Consider the following 16,741-nt stretch of genomic DNA (forward strand, 5'->3'; position numbering starts at 1 on the left):
CGAGATCCCGTCCAGTACCGTATACTCCGTGTTCTTGGACTGGAAGGCACACTTCGCCTCCCCCGCACCTATGCCAGCGTGAGGATTGATTGCAATTTAGATTGCCTCGAGCGATTGATGGAACGCGTTGCTGGTCGATTGGGGAGACTCCGGCTCCAGGGGTAAGCTGAAAGTTTCCCCTGATGCTTTGCCGAGGACTGTTGGGTGCCTATCTAGTCGGATCGATACTGTTCACTGCCCGACGGATGAATGCCTCCGTCACTGAGGCATGGGAGATCTCACCGGTCATGGGGTTGAGGGATTGTCGGTGCGCTTCCCGGTGATCCCTTTCTTGGTGCTGAGGTCTTGATCAATACTGCGAACGGAACCTAGGACTCCTTGTAAGAGTAGTCGCCAAGGTATACTTCCCAAGAAGTCTCAAAGAGAACTAGAAGTCCCAAGGAAGACTATAAGAAGACCCCCAGAATCACGCAAGACATCGTGGAACTCATGAGCTTCTTCACCAGCCAGAACTTCCCCAGCTGTTGACATCACATCTCAAGATGCTTTCACTCTCCGTTCTTCTCGCTGCCATCAGTGCCGTGTCTGCTCAGCAGGCAGGCACTCTGCAGACCGAGACTCACCCCAAGTTGACCTGGCAGAAGTGCACCGCCTCCAGCTGCACCAACGTCAACGGCGAGGTCGTCATCGACCATAACTGGAGATGGCTTCACGATGCCTCCGGCACCAACTGCTACGACGGTAACAAGTGGACCAGTGCCTGCAGCAGCGCGACTGACTGCGCGTCCAAGTGCTCCCTTGAGGGCGCCGACTACTCGGCCACATACGGCGTCACTACCTCCGGCAACGCACTCAGCTTAAAGTTCGTAACGCAGCACGCCTATGGCAAGAACATTGGCTCTCGCCATTATTTGATGAACAGTGCATCTGCTTACGAGATGTTTACGCTCACTGGCAACGAGCTGGCCTTTGACGTCGACCTGTCCCAGGTTGATTGTGGTCTGAACGGTGCCCTCTACTTTGTGCAGGTAAGTTGAAGATCTTCGGGGACAACCAACATGACTGAAAAGTATTTTTTGTCAGTTACTAACCTGTGATTAGATGGACGCTGATGGTGGCATGGCCAAGTATCCCACCAATAAGGCTGGTGCCAAGTATGGCACTGGATACTGCGACGCCCAGTGTGCTCGCGACCTCAAGTTCATCGGCGGCAAGGCCAACATCGAGGGTTGGGTTCCTTCGTCCAACGATGCCAATACTGGCGTTGGTCCCTACGGTGCCTGCTGTGCTGAGATGGACGTCTGGGGTACGCAATATACCGCCCCTATGCACCAAACCTTTGAGCCTTCTTGAGTTCTTGCTAATCGTTGACAGAGTCCAACTCTCACTCCTTCGCCTTGACTCCCCACGCATGCACAAACAACGCGTATCACGTCTGCGAGACGTCAGGCTGTGGCGGTACTTACTCCGCGGACCGCTTCGCTGGTGACTGCGATGCCAACGGATGTGACTTCAACCCCTACCGCATGGGTGCCACCAGCTTCTACGGCAAGGGCAAGACGGTCGATACTTCCAAGAAGTTCACGTAAGTCATCCTATTGCTGCTTCAACCTACCTTTATACTTCGATATGGGCGAGACTGTGACACAGAAGCTGACGATGAACACCCAGTGTCGTCACTCAGTTCTCCAACAACAAGGTCGCGCAGTACTTCGTCCAGAACGGCGCCAAGATCAACATGCCCAACTCGACCATCAGCGGCGTGACCGGAAACGCTGTCACCCCCGAGTTCTGCACTGCCCAGTTCAAGGCCTTTGGCGACTACGACCGTTTCTCCGAGGTTGGAGGCTTCTCCAAGCTCAACTCGGCCCTCAGCGGCAAGTGGGTGCTCGTGATGTCGCTTTGGGATGACCACTACGCCAACATGCTTTGGCTCGACTCCGTCTACCCTCCTGAGAAGGCCGGCCAGCCTGGCGCCGCCCGTGGAGACTGCCCCACCACCTCCGGCGTCCCGGCCGATGTTGAGAGCAGCCTTGCCAGCGTAAGTGTTCCTCTGTTCTCTACCAGGGGCGTGGAAAGTATAGAGCTTACAATGAAACCATTTAGGCCACCGTTACCTACTCCAACATTCGTTTCGGACCCATCGGCTCAACCGTCAAATAAGTGTGTTCGTAGAAACATATTGCTCGTCGTGCTAGAGTGCTTAGGACCTGCAACTCTTCACGTTGTATTGGTTGATGCTCTGCACTTTTCGGTAAAGGGGCCTGCGGGACAACGACAAGCCTATAAGTAAATTTGGTCTTTTGCGATGGACAATTGTGTTTACTCCCAGAATATTGTCGTTCGAAGTGTAGGATGTCGTTTTCTCTTCGTAAATAGTTGTTACTTCCACAATCTGAACTTCTTGTTGCTCGTTTATGTGTACTAATGCGTACCTCACACGATGACCTCACCTCGCCGAAATCTCGCCTGAGGTGCAAGGAACTTGTCAATAGGACCACCGAAGTAAATGAAGGAGGAAGTATGGTGACTATCCGCAGAATGAAGAATTGATGTACCTACGATGTACACAGTTTATCCTTAAGCTGAAATGATAGTGAGCGCTGGCGGCAAAGTGGAAGGTCACCAGTCCTGTGTAGGTCGTGACAGCAGACTTCAGCCACGGGACCATGACTATCGGACAATTGTCTGTGACACTGCTAGGATTGTCGGCATTTTCCCTACAAGTTAAAGTCCCATGCTACTTTAGGTTTGCAAGGTTATGATTTGAGATAGGACGGTCCCCTGCCCACGCTCATCGGCCCGGTCTGGCCACCAAACGATATGGCTGTGCCCACATTTTCACCGTACATAGATTCCAAGAGACTATCAGTGTTGAGATGGTGTGACCAGGTTCATCAGACGATGCTCTATCCAATGAGAGACCGCGGCACTCACACGGAAACCCGGGCCTCCAATCTCATCAGGGTGCCCGAACTTTCATGATGGTTACACAAGCCAATCAGTCTGGGTTCATTTTCGACCCCAGCTTCAGTGACGCGTCCGAACCGTCACGGCTCGACAGGATTCCAACAGAAAGGTGAGGAGAAAGCAGTCCGTGATGCCCGTGGTCCCACCGGCTGTCAGTGGTGGCCGGTGATAGAGTTTGTTGCACATGCAAGACAAAAGCGCCAGTAAAGTTGGGTCATATTTAGATGGACTCGGGCTGTTGCTTAGATGCATACCAGTTACGCCAAACGTCTAACCGACCGTTTGAAGATCGTGGCTTATGGATTGTAGAGTACGAAGAGAACGTCGAGCGTCATTGAGAGGTGCCATACCATGGTAGGTCAGGTTTTGAATAATTAGCACTTGGATACGCTCTGGAGTCTGTGGACTGCCGGCGCCCGGGAATTACAGCGGATATCATTATTCTGTACTCGCGTTGGCATTTAACCTGGCGATAACAGCAAGGATAACAGCGGGACACTCTACCTTGTTGTCGTGTGGTCACAATGTGGGCATCGAGATGTGTGATAGAAAACGGTTATCTATTGAAAGTAGAGAATAGTGTTACGACCCAACATGCATGACCAAGTTCAGGCCTGCCCCGCAGGACACGGCGGCTACAGCGCACTATATATACAGGTGAAATAGGAATACTAGTAACCCTCTACGGAACGGAAGAACTATGGTATAAGTCACGTAATGATAAGATAAGGATCATTTAGGATCAATATGATCTAACACGACTTGGGTGTTACGGCCAGCTAGTCGTAGGGGTAGTTTGCAGAAGTTGAGGCTGCGGAACTGGTAACAGTAATCGTAGTCGTGGAATAGTTTCAAGGAAACTATGTCTGTCAATCGTAAGGGTAGGTAAGGCTTCGGTGATCAATCGTAGTCTTGTCAAGGTAGTAGCTGAAAGCGGATGTTAATCCTGATACGAAGTTAATTGCTGAAGAGCTATGGAAAGTCTGTCCTAGAGCCCAGCTCGAGTCCATCCTTATATACAAGTCCGATTCTAACTGAACAGTGCTGTACAGTCCACTTTGTCTGGATATGTTGGATATGCCGAATATCCAACATATCCTTGACTCGGTTGGATATGTCGCATATCCAACATATCCTTATCCCTTATCATATCTCTTATCATCACGTGACTTGTACCATAGTTCTTCCGTTCCTGGGGTTTCCCCAATGTTCCGTCCCGTCCTGCATATATGATGCGCCGTAGCCGCTAGGCGTCAGCGGGGCACGCCCTGGTCTTCATGTTGGGTCGTAACACCCGACTTAACTATTTTAATAATATTAAAATCTTTATATTTTATAAAGGACTTAAAAAGGAAGTTAAGGGCGAACTATCTAGATAAGATAGACCTAATGACTTCTTAATATATGTCGAATTAGCTATTGAGCTCGATAACTAACTTTATAAACGGTAAAAAAAAATACATTTTATAAATAAATATTAAAAACCGTTAACTTAACTTATAATGAAGAACGGCTATTTGTTAAAAATAGAGAATAGGTACGAGGCTCGCTTTGAAATAGGTGATGCGAGCGAGTATGGGCCTCGGTGATTATGTAATTGAGGTCACGTGACGGGCCGTGTGTTACGAGCAGGACAAGGCAACCAACTGTGGCACAAAGCAAAAGCTTCGATAATGATGACTCCGGTCATCATTGTCCCTTGTTCTACCTATATAGCTACGCGCCCACAGTGACAAGTTGCGGCGGGCGTAACACAGTGAGGCCACAGATGGTTGAAACCATCACGACACTTGTGATACGACGATTGTTTCCATGGGCTGGACGAATGGATACCGTTACTGAAAGGGTCACAGAAGCGGTCTCGTTTTCAATCCAGTACGTTAGTCTCCTACATTGATTCAACATCGAGATAGAGATATTCACGATAGTAGATTGAACCTATCACAATTCAGCAATGCGTGTAGGAACAGCACGTCAGGTTCGGCCCCCAGAGTACTTTTATGGCCAAGGGATTCGATGTTGGCACCTGCGGCACCCGGCTTCCATGGATCCTTTGAGTGTCCTGTAACATTAAACAAACTGACGTGCCGGCGCACCTCGCCAGTGCTTTACTTGCTGACGATGATCCCTATCATGATTCATCACCCATGAGCAACACCCTCTCTTGCTAGTTTCTACCTTTGAGAATAGTAATTCTCCTGCGTGGCTGGACCAGGGCACTTGTTTTAAGTCGTGGTTGAGGCCAGGAATTATGCTGGCTCCCGCGATCGTCTTGTTTCTTGAAAGCAAGTTTCTGAAGCCAGCCGCTTCCATTGCCATCCATACTTCCAAAAACCAGATCTCTCCGTAAGCTGAGGTCGATAGCCATAAAGACACTTTGTTGGATAGTAGGGGGGCTGCGCATGTTTCGTTTCGGAGGATACAGGGCTCCATTTGTACATCATGTTCCTGTCGTAAGGTAGGACACATAACTTGTCGCTTATTGCATTGACAGTATTTGGAAGCACAAGTGAAAGCGCTGTTGTGTAGCACAAGACCTCCGTAGCTCCACTGAGCTCTGCTGCTCTCTTTTTCGTGCTTGGAGCGCAGAGCATTTCACATATCATTCAAAGTCAGACGCTTCACATCTTGCCTCTGACATTTGACAAGGCCCTGGACGAACTTGGCAAGTAACGTCATCGTTCCGAGATTGGCGAGCACGTTGTTCGAGTCGGGGGCTGGCGTCTTGACTCTTCGCAATCACCTGCGACCAGAAAGCTTCCGGAAGGATGTGCCGAACATTGAGACACCTCCCCTAGGGATTCCTATTTCCGGCCATCAAACATTCTACGTCCTTTCTGACTAAATGTCCCTGTGTCTTAAAGCGATGATCAACATGGCTTTGGCTTGAAACCCGATTCTACTAATACTTAGCCACTCGACTTGAGTGTCTAAATCACTGTCTGAAGCAAAATCCTCCTCAACTTAGACTTTGGCTCCATGAACTATCACGAAAGGGAGTCACGAAATCTCTGTAAAATATTGCCAGTGTTACGCTTTGACGCTGCCGACACACTCTTTGCGGCATTTCTTACCTTTATCCGGAAGGGCTCCTCGCAATGGCATTGGACGCTGACAACCTCATGTTGGAAGTGGCAAACCGACAGATTGATAGCTTCGGACAAGCGACGGACATGTAAAAGGACTCGCCCATCAGCTTTGTGCTACCCTCACATGGTGGGCGATGTTGAACCTGTCTCTTGTGTCTAAGACCTAGTTCCCACACGCACGTAGACATTCTTACCATGTTCGTGATCCTGGATGTAACCTAGATCAAAAGTTTTGCGACACGGAGAAATACATCCTCTAATTTCAAGGACTAATTGACAGTTTTAGAAGACTTCCCACACCTGCTTGAAGTGGGAGTTGATGGCGCCGTAAGTAAGTTACGCACTGGATCGTGGAGCTATGTGAGGTGGGCTGTTCATAGAGCCTGCTCAACGCGACTACTACGCCGAGATCCATGTAAGACCATGAACTTAGCTACTTCACAGATAGAAAAATCTCATCATCTGTGACCAGCAGTCTATTGTTGGAACGACTGTCAATGCTACCTATCACAAAGCGAGGTAGCAAGTGGAAGACTTGTATGGTAGAAAGTGGCTTGATTCCTCTAAGTGGAAGACCCGTATGAGGGTCCTATCTATATACCGTACAAGACGGGTAATCGGCTTGTGGAAAGCGGTATCGTACGGCAGTAACCGGCAGCGCCACGTGTGGCGCTGCGACACTACCTAAGTGGTCGCGGCCACGGAATCATACATGGAGCTGATCACAATCAACCATTGGGCGCCCTTGAAAAGCAAATGTGGTTCGCGTCAATGCTCTTTGCCACGCGATCGAGAAGCCAGCGGTGACCGGCTCGGGTGCGGCCAGCTTAAACCCCGACTTCCGAAGCCCGAGGGGCTGATGCTTACCTTGAAGAGGTTCCGTGGCATAGCCCCGTCAATCCAATAAGAAGAGATGGGCAATCGGGATATCCGCGAGACAGATAGAAACGTGTTCAAGGCTTTACTTGCGCTTATTATAGAGTGAAATTTCAGATACATTTGTTCTATGAAGTTGGCGAAATCTGAAGTCCTTAAGATGAGAAGACGTCGTGGTTGAGTGGCACGTTGAGCTTGTAGGGACATTTGTGACCCTGAATCGCAGCATATGGCGCCCGCTACGCCACCTTGGCATAAAAGGCGTCGGTAAATTTAAGTTTGTCCATGCTGGCTGAGTCGCACGGCTCTCCAGCTCTTGCAGTCAATTCACCGAGAGTCGAAACGGAGGGCCCAACTTCCCAAGACGCGGTGCGAGGGAGAAGGCCGATCCTTAGACTCGTAGTCTCTCACTGGCCTGGTGATGAACGCTCTTCTTATCTATCTACTGATGGAGGGAGTCGAATGAATTATTACGAGACAAGAAGGTGTGGATCGCTGCAAAGGACTCTATTGCTGTCAGATCTTCGCCCGGGACTCACTCTGGAATGGCATTAAAATTAGACTCTAGAGCTCGATCGAATCACAATTGACGTTGCTTATTTGGGATCAACCACAAGTCCCCCGCGACACCCACAAAGCCTTATTGCGAATGCGGCATTTTCAGTGGTACCGTACCACCTTGGCCTTGATATCCGATGTGCGAAGTAGGTACCACTGCCTTGGGACGGGGAAAGCTCGTGAATCGAGGGGTCGCCTCATCCAAGTACCAGAGTTTTGAGACACGCCCCTACATGTTGGTTGAGGGGCTTAAATCGTCTGACCTATCCACCAGAATACTATTGGAATTCCCCATATGTGTACTGGGCAGTCTGCGCTGCGTGGATCATGATGAGCTCTGGGGGGCACATGTGAATACCCATGTCATAGCTTCTCTTACCCTCTTCAGGCCCAGTTTCTTGACTCAAATAACGCCTAAAGACTTATTTACCTAAATAACAGATTTGATTTCGATGGGGACCCATCAAGCCAATCCCGTGGTCAACGGTGTCCAAGGAGAAGTAGACGAGAACAGGCTTGCCTTCAAATACATCCATCGAGTCGGAGGGAACCCTCCGATTCATCGTGACCGCAAGACTGTGGCAAAGCAGCATCTGAATCGCTCCAGCTGCTGGTTTTAAAAAGCAAGTAGAAGGCCTGCAGCATCCTTGAGTGTCCGATTAACTTGTCACATCACTGCTAGCTATGCGGATGATCCTTGCGTAAGTAGACACCATGGCCCGCTTGAAGCGTACTAAAGGATGTAAGATTGGCTGATGTGAAGAACTAGGGCTCTGAAGGGGGCATTGAGTCGTCAGGGCAAGTTCACCTCCTCGATGGTCCAGGCCAGTGCAGACGGGAATCCTGCCAAACGCCAACAGGGATGGCACCACGCCTGCGGGGTGTATCAGTTGGGTATCCGTACTATGACCGAGAAGAGAGATGTGCAATGGCCAAGAAGAGATGCTGTTGGAATATTGATTTCACGCATTAGTTGGCTATAAATACTCTTCCGAAGCGGACAATGGGGAGAGCCTGATTGTCATGTTGTTCTTATTTTCTCTCCACCTTGAACCGATGCTGGGCTCGCAATACGACGACTTAAGGGACGCCCCGAGCCCGGAGAATCCTGCGACAGCCACGAGCTTCAGGCGCCTCCTACCAGCCGGCGCTGGCCCTCGCGTTATTTCAACAGAACGCCCGTTTCGACGGCAGAGACAAAGTGTTCCAGCAGCTTGTCTAGAGTGCCGCAGACGAAAAGTAAAGGTAACTCTAAGGCTCCATGGAATTCGCAGCAGAGAAAGGAAGATGGAAAGCCGCCCGCCTCCAACTACCTACCCCTGATGAGAAAAGTACCTTTTACCACGGCCTGGTGTAGCGACATATCATCGGTACTTATCCAGGCCGTTGAAATCGCCGCCGTTAAGGTGGGGCAAAGTGGCCAGAAGAGTTGTCAAATCATGAATATCATGAATAGATTAGACAGTTAACCGTCAACCTTTTCCCCTCTTCATACACCCCTTTCAGCCTAGCGAGACATCTATCATCTCGACATTACAGCCATAAAGCCACAAACCTTCGACTGATGATTGCCATTCAAAAACGCAGTGTTCCGCAACTCGACCGACCTGTTCGCGATGTTCCATTCAGAATGTTGAGTGCGAATACGAGACAGGGCCTGACATCACCCGCAGACGCGCAATTGTCAACCGGCTTGAAGAACTCGAGAAAGAGAACAATGATCTCCACGAGCTGATCAGAGACCTTTGTTCACGGCCTGAAGAAGAGGCAACCGAAATATTCAATCGACTACGATCGACAGGCGACCCGTTCCACGTCTTGGACCTCGTCCGCATGGGGGACCTCCTCCTGGGAAAGCAGCCTATCGAAGCTATCGAAGCTATCGAAGCTATTGGCTTCGGGGACAGGAGAAGAAAATCGAGTCCGTTATCTTCCAAGCCGAGTTCTGTGCCAGACAAAGCCGACATGAACCCGTCTGATCCGGAAGATTGATTGAATCGAGCCGTGCGCAAACTCTACACATGGTGGACAACTTGATTTATAGAACACGACGATAACTTCAGTCAATCCGACCGGTTCCTTGAATCCTTTTTGCAATCTATTCATCAAACAAAGTCCAATCTGCCATCTGATAGCTTTAGCGGTTGGATATACGAGCGAGCTACGATACACCTTTTCAACATTGCGACGCGCGATCGAAGCCGACCGGCATAGCTACGAGATCCAAGCCTTTGTTGATTGCGCAGCTCGGATCCTCCAAGACGGGAGGGCCCCAACAATCCATCAAGGGCGGCGCTTGACTTGAATCCGGTTGAAAAGCATCGAGAAGCTCGCCGTGGCGCCCAGGAATTGTCGGCAACGATGGAAAACATTGGCTTTCTGACTTGAGACAAGTCCGGCAACACGAGGCGATTAGCTCGGGTTTGCAACAGCTATTGCCAAACAACAGCTTCAGAGTCAATTGCGACTCCGAAACCAAGGACAAGGCCGAATTCCAAAGGGGCAATTGAATCGTTGGAGCTACATAGAACAAATAGACTGCTAGGTTCTCTCGACAGTTTTCTGCATTAGGTGATTTCCGCAAGAGTTATTCTGGGTTTAGAGTCTTGCTCACTTATTTACAGAAGAAGTCCAATTACTTACTTACCTAAAGTGTTAGTTCGTATCGTTAAACCGAAGCCGAATGCGACTACACAACCGTCTCCGACGTCACGGTGACGAAACCCCCAAAACTTTTCGTTGCAGAAAGGCGCAACTCGGACCAAGACGATCTATACGAGCATGGACAGACAGACACTTGAAGAGAAAGATGATGGGGGCAATCGAAAGCCAAAGGGCAGTTTTATTACAGCTGCAATCGGCATAAACTTCGAAATTCAAATGTCAGGGTGAGCGGTCGAGTTTCCTACAAAAGTAGCTGCGCGGTCGCTGTCGGATTGGAAGCCCAATTCGACCGTGAGTAGGGGCCACCTCGAGAGGGTACAATTACACCTCGACTACCCACCCAACCTCCGGTTGGAATCTCCCTTCTATCACTCCTTACGCAGAATCAATCAATACAGAGATATTGATACTTCGTCACCCCCAGGACCCTACGGTTCGAACCAACTTCCCTGTGATAGGGATACCAACAGTCGCGCATCAGTTGGTCGTCCGATGCCAAGGTACTCAGGTCTTGCTCTATACCGTTTGGATTTGCAGATAAACTTTGAGAGACACATGTACCGAGGAACTACACATGTAGAACTGCGGATATCCGCCTATGTCAAGTTGGATTTGTTTAATTCTAGTGCTCAACTGTGGTTGTCTATATCACGACTTTCCCTTTCTAAGTGCGAACATCACGGGATGTCCGATGCTTCGCCCCCCTGAACGAGCGTAACCCATTCCTGTATCAAAACATTTTGGTGCAAAGACTGGTTGAATGGGCTACCGTGGTCTGGGAGATTGACGCTGGTGCTATTACTGAGTTGTCGACCGGCGAGGGCCAGACGCTAACTCTTGACATAAGGTGGCTTTCCCATAGTTCTATCCCGACTACCGCCTCGAGTCTTCGGCCAAGGCTAGCTAGATTGGATTCCTAGTTGCTGTTGTAGTGGCATGCTTGCTCTTTGCGCCTTCATATTGGCCAATCGATCTGCAACCTACGTCCGTACTCGGTTTCGCCTGTCCCCTCTTTCTAATTCAGGAAAGCCGACGACTTGAACTGAGGCCCCCAGGACTATACAGGTGGCAACATCGGTGGCGACCGAGCGGCAAGTCGACGAAGACCCGGTGGAGGAGTCCGACAGTTTAATTAAGTTATCAAGACTGGTGCCAGGGCCAATCATCTGACCGTCCTGGACATCGACTCTTACCTTAGAGTAGAGTGAAGAAAGGACAGGAATCGACATTAAGCTCCTAACTTATCAAAAGATGCCAAAAGACCATCGATGGAGGGGATTAAGAATCCACGAGCAGACGATGCGGCACTAGGGACTACTGACGCCTTCCTTCTTCCACCAGATGAGCTACGCAACATTCTGTAGTGACAGATAGCAGGTGTTGCAGGGCTGGACAAAACTACGACTTCTCAAGAGCCTAGCAGTAACATGATTAATTCTGAGAGTTTGCAAAAGGAATAAGTCACCCAAAACAAATCGCAGAATTACACAACTGCGGTCGCCGGTTCTTCTCGGAGCCATCCGTCAGTTGAACCCCTCTTTCAACAGTTTACGGAGCGGGAACTTCAAAAAGGGCCTCGACTTTGGGCATGACCCTCAGGGCAAGACACTAGGGATCCTCGGCATGGGTCGCATTGGCCGTGCAGTGAAGCGCCGTGCCGAGCCTTTTGGCCACAAGACAATCTACCACAACCGGGAGCCGCTGTCAGATGATCTTGCTTCAGGCTGTCCGTATGTTTCCTTCGATAAACTTCTCAGCACCAGCGATATCATCTCCGTCCATTTTCTGCTGTCAGCCGGTACTACGCACTTGATTGGAGCCGCAGAGACTGCTAAGATGAAGCCCGGTGTAGTCTTAGTCAATACTGCCCGTGGCGCTATAATTGACGAGGCAGCCATGGCCGCCGCCTTGGATGAGGGGCATATCGCTGCGGTTGGGCTAGATGTCTACGAAAAGGAGTCACTGGTCGACGAACGGCTAGTCAAGAACGACCGAGCATTGCTCGTGCCTCACCTGGGAACCCACACCGTTGAGACATTCGGTCAGATGGAGTTGTTAGCGATGGAGAACGCCCGGCGTGGAGTGTGCGGGGAGAGGCTATTGACGGTAGTTCCCGAGCAGACCAAGGCGCAGTCTGCATAGGAGCAAGGGATTGAATCACACTTGTTCATGGGCCACACAATTTCATGGCGTAGAAAGCAAAAGACTGTATTTCCAACAATGTCCGATTCTCCGTAATTCCCGTGTTGACCAGACTCGGTGGCCGGAGAGATCGGCGTGGGGCAATCATTGATTACCCACATCTCTCTTCCTAGTTCTCCGCGGGCGGTGTTTTCTTCGTCCGCGGCTCAAATATTACGCGCGCTCAGCCATTTCCTCCGTCTCTTAAGCCTCCCGCCCGCAGCTTCCCACGGCCAATTGAACCCGATCTCGGCAAGAAGCAAACTTGTCCGTCAATACCAATGGCAGGCCAAGGAATCAAGAAAACAACTCGTAGTCGTGGAGCATGCCTGGCCTGCAGAGCACGAAAACACAAGGTGGGTTGAGAGGAGTTCACAATCACCTGCAAGTAGAAGAGGTTGACTGACTCTATGGGCAACCAACAGTGTAGCGGGGAGAGGTACGCTCGCGCTGACAGATACTTGTAATACCCACAAAGCTTATTGCCTTCATGGTAGACCAAAATGTGCACAATGCGGTATGAACAACGTGTCCTGTCAATGGCCTGAACAGAGAAAGCGGTAAGTGTCGAACGTCAGTCGTCAAACCGGGCCTCTTCTCCAGTCTTCCTCTTAACTCTCTTCACCTCCCGTGACTGACAGTCGAGGCGTAGTGGTCCCCCGAAGCACTACATCTTAACCATGGAGAAACGTTTGATGGAAACGGAACAAGTTCTTGGCGCACTGCTGGCTCAAGTATCGGGAGACCAGCTGGTATCGGCATTTCGTGATCTCCGGGGACCTGGCCTCCGATCAACTGGTGGTGCCTCGTCAACCAACGACGGAACATCACTTGAAGTGGTCAAAGGGCAAAAGTTCGGCCCCGTGTACTGGGGCAACTATCCTCTCGACTCAGCAGAAGCGGTTCACCGTTGGTGGGAAGACCGAACATCAATAGATCCAAGCGATGCGCCCACTATGGATTCTCAGGTGTTCGAGGTTGCTGCTACAAACGATTCGCCCACCGACAACACACCAGGTGGCGACGATAGTTGCGGGGATGATGATATTGAAGAGACCGAGGGCATGAGGCGCGCAGAAAGCATGGAAGCAGACGAAACCCTGATAATAAACCCAGATGTGTCTAGAGACTCAGAACAGTACTCTACTAGGATACGGGGTATCGGAGGAGGAGCTGCTGGGTCGCCAGTAGAAGCGGTAACGAGCTCTGGACCCAGTCTCAATACAGGAGCGGATGAAAGGCGGCGGGAAACACAACTGCCAATTCCAGAAAGCTACGAAAGCGCGTTCCTTTGGTAGTTGGATTTACCCAGTTCATCAAGTACGATTCGAGACTCTATGTGACCCATTTGAAATACTAGGAGAGGCTAGTAAACTCGCCATGTCTAGTCGAGCGGTAATTACTTGACTTCAACTGGGTAGCTACGGTTCCTTCTCTTGGAGGCCTCGTCTTTCTTATAAAACTAGTATTTATTACGTTGTTGGAAAAGCTGTAGACTTGTGTTTACTCCGCGGACTCATTGCAGCTTGTCTTTGGTCTCTCACTTGGAGTTTCTTGCTGGGGGAATATTTCACTCAGCTTTAGCTTCAACGTTCCATAGACGGATATCTTCGGCAGAGTGCTCACGCAGGCCATTTCAGCTACGGGGTATTCTTACCCCGCCGCACCCCACCACTAATTTCGCTGGGCGTCAGCGCGTTTTCGGTCTGCCGCCTTTCGAGAACAAATGAGAGCAAACAGCGTCGACGGAACTTAGCCTGGCTTTCTGGCACCTTGGCGACGGGTCTTTCGACATGGCGCCAGAGATCGGAAGTCTCAGAGCTCTTGCCAATGGGGAAAGCCAGTTTGTTGGCAGTTCCTCAGGCGTCTTCTTCATCAACACCGTTAGGAGGGCCTTCTCAACGGCCGAAGGCACTGAGGCAGACGATGGGCGTCACGCTGTCGGGGCCGATACTCGCGATGACCCATCCCCCGAAGATTGCATAGTGGGCGACAGCGACAGAAATGACCAACAGCCTTCGAGAGGGAGGCCCGATTGCCGCAGCGCTGGTCGACCGAACCAGGAATCAGATGCTGAGACCTCACCGCTCCCATCAGGCATAGATATCATGACTGACATGAGTTCTTTGCCTGAATATACAGTTGCTAGGGACCTGGTCCTTACGTACTTCCGAATATGGCATCCTTTGGTTCCCTTTCTACAAGGACCAGAATGCCTGGCAAATCTGGAAAATCTCTACGCACCTGACTTCAACAAGCGCAGTTCGAGATCGCTCTGCCAATTTGTCATCTTCAAGTGCATCTTGAACGTCGCTAAGCTTGATACAGATGGGCCGCTTGATCTGGGGTTAGCGACCATACGTTCGCCTTCCGACCTCTTACCAACTCTGAGCATATTGGCCCTTCGTTGCGACACAATCTCTATCCAAGCGCTGCTAGCATCTCAAGTCTATTTCGTTTCCACAATGTCGCTCAGGCACGCATCTTCTGTAAGTGGCTTGCTATCCAAGTCAATCTTCCAGTCGGGCATGCACAGATGTCCTGTCAGGTACGACCATCTGTCTCCGGATGAGCGCTCAATGCGCAAACGCATATTCTGGAGCTTTTATGTTCTCGACCGTTTCATCAGTCAGTCGCTGGGGCACCCGAACGGTATTCAAGACTCAGACATCGACGTGTGCCCGCCAGGCCGGCGAGATCTCCATGAACCAGTTTCAAAGTCAGATCTGCATGGCCAAGCAGAGAACACCATCCTACACCTACCCGCAAACCATCCCGAACGCTTGGCATCATCCCCACCAGATCGTAATCAGAGCACGGAGACCTCGCCCGAAGTAGAAGAAGAGCAAGGCCGACATGAGGAAGCCGGCACCGGCCCTCCGGCATCAAGCATGTCACCAAAGGCTGCCGCGATCATGCGCCACCGTCGAGAAACACAAGCTGTTCTGGACCATCATGTTCGGCACTCACAGCTAGTGGGAAGAGTCCTGGAAGTCTTCCACAAGTCCATTCATGCTAGGGACATGGATAACCAGACGATCCTCTTTCTCAAGGCGGATGTGATGGCCTATGGCAACGATCTCACAGAGCCACGCTTCAGCTCAGCCTTACAAGACATACCACAGCTAACCCCAGATCCCACCGTATTTCCCTTTGTCAGTTACTATTACACGATACTTCTACTGAATCGCCCCTCCCTTTCACTTGACTCAAGACGTGCAGAGTTCCGTGACGCACTGCAGACTTGCATCAATGCTGCCTACGCGATACTCCGCATCATTGAGCAGTATTCAGACTTGGGAGGTCCTCTGTTCTGGCCTGGATACATGTCAGCTGTCTGGATGAGTGGTCTAGTGCTGGCTCTAGCAGCTCGACTCAAAGTTTGCAATGTCACGAAAGCCAAATCGTACGTACAATCAAACCGACCAGCTGGAAATTCGAATGTTTTACCCAAGTACTCACTAAGGAAACAGAGGAATCGAGTCTTCGCTTCAACTATTAAATAAGTTGACGAAACGATGGGCTATGGCTCGACATTGTAGAGAAGTACTCTCTGTGCTCCTTCGAGGCATTGAAGAGGGGCCCAGAGCACATAAGAGAGCCCGAAAGGATACAACTGAGTGCTCAGATCATGAGGACGGTCCTCGCTCTACAAATCATGGTCATGATGTTACACAAAAGCGTGCCAAGCGAAGCAAGGGAAGGATAACAGTCGCTGATGACTCTAGGCGACAAGATCAGCCTGCAAATCTTGGTTCAATATCTCCGCGGCGGCAACTCCCAATGCCACACGTGATTCATGGTGATCAAAGTCTATTTCCACCTCAAAGGTTAAGAGATGGTAGTGGCGTTTCAAGGCTCCATGAAAGCCAAAGACAGAATCTTTTCAGTTTCGAGACGCCCGACTTCAACCTAAACAGTCCCCGGCCGAACCAAAATCAACTTTATCAAGGAGAAGACAGCCAGCTTTTCTCAACGCCTGACTTGAACTTCCAAAACAACATCTCATCCATGGGGTCTCACTTTGCTCCTATACCCACAACATTTCCAGATCGCAACAGAAACCCGTCAAATCAGATTATGGATGGGCAATTCGGAGTTGCTGACAACTTCTTTGACATATTTGATGGAGCTACTTGGGGTTCACTGCTGGACATTGTAAATGATGCAGGTGCAGAAACACAGTATCAATATTAGAAGCGAAAGTATTGCTATCTTCGACTTGGGAGACATTTCTGGTGATGGTTCTATCTTGGCAAGGGCGCAAGATTTTACGCACTCTGGAGTTCAAAGGTCAACGTAATCAGGCCATATCATCAGGCATGTTAGCTGAGATAAAGGTGGGCAAGAAGGGGAATTGGAAAATAGAGCCAATGTCATTGTCTATTGTCTATTCTAGCAGT

At 50.2% G+C, this 16,741-nt stretch overlaps 5 protein-coding genes across 5 annotated transcripts; all 5 read left to right on the forward strand.

The window, feature by feature from the left end:
- Positions 1–542: 542 nt before the first annotated feature.
- BDP81DRAFT_322276 (family 7 glycosyl hydrolase) lies at positions 543–2,163 on the forward strand (the record flags this gene model as incomplete). Its single annotated transcript, XM_060584685.1, has 5 exons — positions 543–1,028; positions 1,102–1,306; positions 1,375–1,585; positions 1,672–2,041; positions 2,107–2,163. 5 exons carry the CDS (start codon positions 543–545, stop codon positions 2,161–2,163), a joined length of 1,329 nt encoding a protein of 442 aa, XP_060444259.1.
- Positions 2,164–9,077: 6,914 nt separating this feature from the next.
- BDP81DRAFT_321949 (uncharacterized protein) lies at positions 9,078–9,485 on the forward strand (the record flags this gene model as incomplete). The annotated part of the gene is made up of 1 exon (XM_060584662.1): positions 9,078–9,485. A coding segment is annotated over one exon (408 nt), but the record flags the coding sequence as incomplete, so codon positions are not given.
- A 1,877-nt stretch (positions 9,486–11,362) lies between these two features.
- Positions 11,363–12,344, forward strand: BDP81DRAFT_430057 (D-isomer specific 2-hydroxyacid dehydrogenase). Its single transcript, XM_060590572.1, has one exon. It carries the CDS (start codon positions 11,781–11,783, stop codon positions 12,297–12,299), a length of 519 nt encoding a protein of 172 aa, XP_060444261.1. The 5' UTR covers positions 11,363–11,780; the 3' UTR covers positions 12,300–12,344.
- A 117-nt stretch (positions 12,345–12,461) lies between these two features.
- On the forward strand, positions 12,462–13,845 carry BDP81DRAFT_430059 (uncharacterized protein). The gene is made up of 4 exons (XM_060590573.1): positions 12,462–12,694; positions 12,764–12,777; positions 12,836–12,898; positions 12,991–13,845. Exons 1-4 carry the CDS (start codon positions 12,620–12,622, stop codon positions 13,634–13,636), a joined length of 798 nt encoding a protein of 265 aa, XP_060444262.1. The 5' UTR covers positions 12,462–12,619; the 3' UTR covers positions 13,637–13,845.
- A 160-nt stretch (positions 13,846–14,005) lies between these two features.
- BDP81DRAFT_40547 (putative Zn(II)2Cys6 transcription factor) lies at positions 14,006–16,724 on the forward strand. Its single transcript, XM_060588936.1, has 2 exons — positions 14,006–15,744; positions 15,812–16,724. The coding sequence occupies exons 1-2, from the start codon at positions 14,132–14,134 to the stop codon at positions 16,533–16,535; spliced, it is 2,337 nt and encodes a 778-aa protein (XP_060444263.1). The 5' UTR covers positions 14,006–14,131; the 3' UTR covers positions 16,536–16,724.
- Positions 16,725–16,741: the final 17 nt, after the last annotated feature.

Source organism: Colletotrichum phormii (genome assembly GCF_030913505.1).
Source record: "Colletotrichum phormii strain CBS 102054 chromosome Unknown BDP81scaffold_12, whole genome shotgun sequence".
NCBI lineage: Eukaryota > Fungi > Ascomycota > Sordariomycetes > Glomerellales > Glomerellaceae > Colletotrichum > Colletotrichum phormii.

What these genes read in the sequence shown, in the direction of transcription:
- BDP81DRAFT_40547 (XM_060588936.1), top strand. Translation starts at nt 14,132, where the DNA reads ATGGCGCCAGAGATCGGAAGTCTCAGAGCTCTTGCCAATGGGGAAAGC. An exon ending in AATGTCACGAAAGCCAAATC is followed by an intron (nt 15,745 to 15,811) that starts GTACGTACAATC and finishes CTAAGGAAACAG; the next exon opens with AGGAATCGAGTCTTCGCTTC.
- BDP81DRAFT_430057 (XM_060590572.1), top strand. Translation starts at nt 11,781, where the DNA reads ATGGGTCGCATTGGCCGTGCAGTGAAGCGCCGTGCCGAGCCTTTTGGC.
- BDP81DRAFT_430059 (XM_060590573.1), top strand. Translation starts at nt 12,620, where the DNA reads ATGGCAGGCCAAGGAATCAAGAAAACAACTCGTAGTCGTGGAGCATGC. An exon ending in TGGCCTGAACAGAGAAAGCG is followed by an intron (nt 12,899 to 12,990) that starts GTAAGTGTCGAA and finishes GTCGAGGCGTAG; the next exon opens with TGGTCCCCCGAAGCACTACA.